Here is a 3,144-nt window from a genome sequence, read left to right on the forward strand (position 1 = left end):
CTCTTCTTGTGTCAGCTTTCCCCCTCTTTCTCCCTCCTACCGCCCCTTTTCTGACTCAGCTTCCTTTCCTCCATTCTCTTACCATCTTACATCCCACACTTTTTTTCTCTCTCTACTTTTCCCCCCCTTTCTCCTCCTGCCGGCATAACCAGAAGGGAGGGTGGCTGGTGGTATAGTCCAGAATTTAAGATAGATGAGCCTTCCATCTCTGTCCCTAATAGATCCTGATAGGAAGGCCTTTGTCCAGGGCTGTGCTGCTCTAGAGAACAATGAAGCAATTTTTTGGATCATTACACCAGAAGTTATCTTTTAAAATTTCATTTCTCTTCCTTTGCTTTTTTTTAAAGCTTTTGGGAGCATGTTGTGGGTGACCTGCCAATATAGGAACTTGTGCTTGGGGGCTCATGTCCATGGGTTTGCTGTTATCTCTTTAGTAGCAACCCTCTAGTTGGTGACACAGCTACTTAACCTATTCCTTGGCTAAATGTGTGTAAAAAGGTAATTCCTTCGGAAAGAGAATGAGAAATTGGGAAGAAGAAAATATCTTTCTAAAATACTGAAAAGTAAAGAATGGGTCAGGAGCCAGAAATAAGGAGAGTTAGTCTGGTTCATGGTCTGTGGCTGTCTTAGCTGTATGATCTAGTGTGACTCTTTGATGGTTTCTATGCCTCATTTTCCTCTTCTATAAAGTGGGAATAATGAACCCTCCCCCATCCCATACTCCCTACGACTTCATGAGATTGTGGTGAAGATCTTGTGAAATATCTCACTGGATGGTGATTTATAAAAGCAAGGGCCAAAGTGTCATCCCTCACACTTAAATGTTCTCTTGAGGTCATGGTTGAAGGGGCTCTGGGGTAGATTAGCTTCAAATGAAGAAACTCTAGTGGGCCTGGCTGGGATTACTTTCTCTGCCTTTCTTGGGTAACATCTAGGGGTAGATGTTGGAAGCCAATTATTCTTTGGCTTCCAAGAATAATTGAGAACAGTTCAAGTTTCAACATATTGCAAGGCCCTCTCAGTAGTGCTGAGGCCATTGAAGTGGACCATCAGCCCCCAGGAAGGGGACAGCAGGGGGCGCCAACACCAATCCTTGCTGGGCAGCTCTGAACTTGGCCAAGTGTGTGTGCAGCCAAGTGGAAGGGGCTGACAAGTTGTGAAATGTCCTATTCCCAGGACCTGGCTTTCTCTATATTTTCCTGCCACGTGGTTAAGTCCTGGGGTCAAGAGAGCCGCAAACCATGTAACCTCCCTTTTCTGTTCTGTCCCAGCGATCACAGAAGCCATTGAGATCCCGCAGTTTATGGGCCGAAGTTACCTGATATATGACAATCCAGATATCCTCAAAAGGTAATGAGCTTGAACAGGCAACTTCCTTGTCTTCCTGGGGGTAAATTTCTCAATATCTTTCTGAGGACTTTTTCTTATTTTCCATGCCAGAAGAGAATTCTAAAAGAAGGTAGTTCAGGTATCCCCCACTATTTGAAAGTTCACTTTATGCCACTTCACTTTTATGAAAGACTTACATTAGTACCTCTTTTCGCGAACCAAAAAAAAAATCTGAAGATTTTCACTTTTACAAAAAAAAGACGCAAAAGGGAAATAGCATGGCATTTAGCGTTTGTTTTGCAGCCAACTGTTAAAGGGGCAGCACAGCCATCGAGAGTGGCGTTGCCAAACTCGTCCCCCAGGAAATACAGTCAGCATCTCATCGTCAAGCCACTGTACATACATTATTCCTACTTTATATAGGTGGTGTATTTATCATATCGTTCCTGCTTTTACTATATGTTAGTGTTATTTTAGGTTTTATGTGGTTTTTGGTATGATATGGTAAGTTATTTTTGGGGTCTGGGAAAGCTCAAAAATTTTTCCTATATAAGTTAACGGTAATTGCTTCTTCACTTTATGCCGTTTCAGCTTACGAAAGTTTTCATAGGAACACTCTACTTTTGGATAGTGGGGGAAACCTGTTTAGCTATGGCCTCAAGGAGAAAAAAAACCATACAAAATAAATATAGAAACTAGAACAAAACAAAAACAAACTAAACTTTAAAAATGCAGCCTTTCAAACAACCATGTTGCAAACCATCAAAACCTTTTCTGGTCAAAGGGCCTGGGGAGAGTGGCGTGACCAGCCCCGGGATTTCTAAGGGTCAGGCTTTGGGAAGCAATGAGAACTTGACACTCATGAAGCCAAGGTTATGACTGGGATTCTCCGAGCAGGGCAGTTAGTTTCATGCTGTTCTGCAATCACAGTCTACAGCTCTGCCTGGGACCAGAAACACAAGGGTTCAGCATGCTTCTCCAACTGGAAACAGACACGGCCATTCCCCGCTAGGTCATTACCTCGCATCTTCATCAGCAAAAGTCCAGTTGTCCTTTTCCGGTTCTGCCCAGTTCTCTTCCCACTTTGCATCCGACTCTTTTTTTCCTCTCTCTCTCTTTTTTTTTTTTCTTTTCCCTTCCTTCTCCCACCCACTTTAACCAGAAGGAAGAGTAGCTGGCGGTGCAGTCCAGAATTAAGAGACATGAACCTTCCCTCTTTGTCCCTCTCTCTGTCTCAGCTCTCTTCATCTGGATACAAGAGGAGAGCAAGGCTGATTCTCAAGTCATAGCCATAGTTTTAACCCCTGGTGGCAGAAGATCCAGCTCTGGCTGGAGTCATAGCCCCTGGTTTTGTGTAGCCTGTTGACATAGCAAGGGGAAGCTGGCCCTAGGCAAAATCCTGAACCCAGGGAAGCTTGTCTTTGGCACCTTCAGCTTGCCCCTTCTCCCTTCTTTTTTTCCCTCCTGTAGATCTGAGTAGTTTATAGTGTACCATCACCCTCCCTGTTCCCAACACAACCATCTCTAGAATCTTTCTTCCTCTTTAGGTTGACTGCATCTTAACAGACTAAGGCAAAACTTTAGGCTAAAGGCATCCAGCTTTTAGGGCAGAGTTTGGTTGCTTTTCAAGGAACAAAAGTAGTTGTGAGAAATTGTCGTAGGGCATTCTATGTCCCTGGTAACTCTGAAAGCACACCAGGCAGATAATTGCTTAATTTCTCTAATCCCAGGTTGTATTTATCTGTGTTATTTTGGCATAGGGCCTTAGGCAAAATGGATTCCCATCCATGAGAAATCCTCTTCCTTCTTCAACCC

At 43.7% G+C, this 3,144-nt stretch overlaps 1 protein-coding gene across 1 annotated transcript in view; it reads left to right on the forward strand.

The window, feature by feature from the left end:
- EGFLAM (EGF like, fibronectin type III and laminin G domains) overlaps positions 1-3,144 on the forward strand; it is a 66,144-nt gene that overhangs the window by 38,760 nt on the left and 24,240 nt on the right. The window contains exon 10 of the mRNA XM_012558919.2: positions 1,272-1,350. Coding sequence (XP_012414373.2) covers positions 1,272-1,350 — 79 coding nt within the window. The remainder of the gene's footprint in view (positions 1-1,271; positions 1,351-3,144) is intronic.

Source organism: Trichechus manatus, unplaced genomic scaffold, assembly GCF_000243295.1.
Source record: "Trichechus manatus latirostris isolate Lorelei unplaced genomic scaffold, TriManLat1.0 scaffold00197, whole genome shotgun sequence".
NCBI classification, from domain to species: domain Eukaryota; kingdom Metazoa; phylum Chordata; class Mammalia; order Sirenia; family Trichechidae; genus Trichechus; species Trichechus manatus.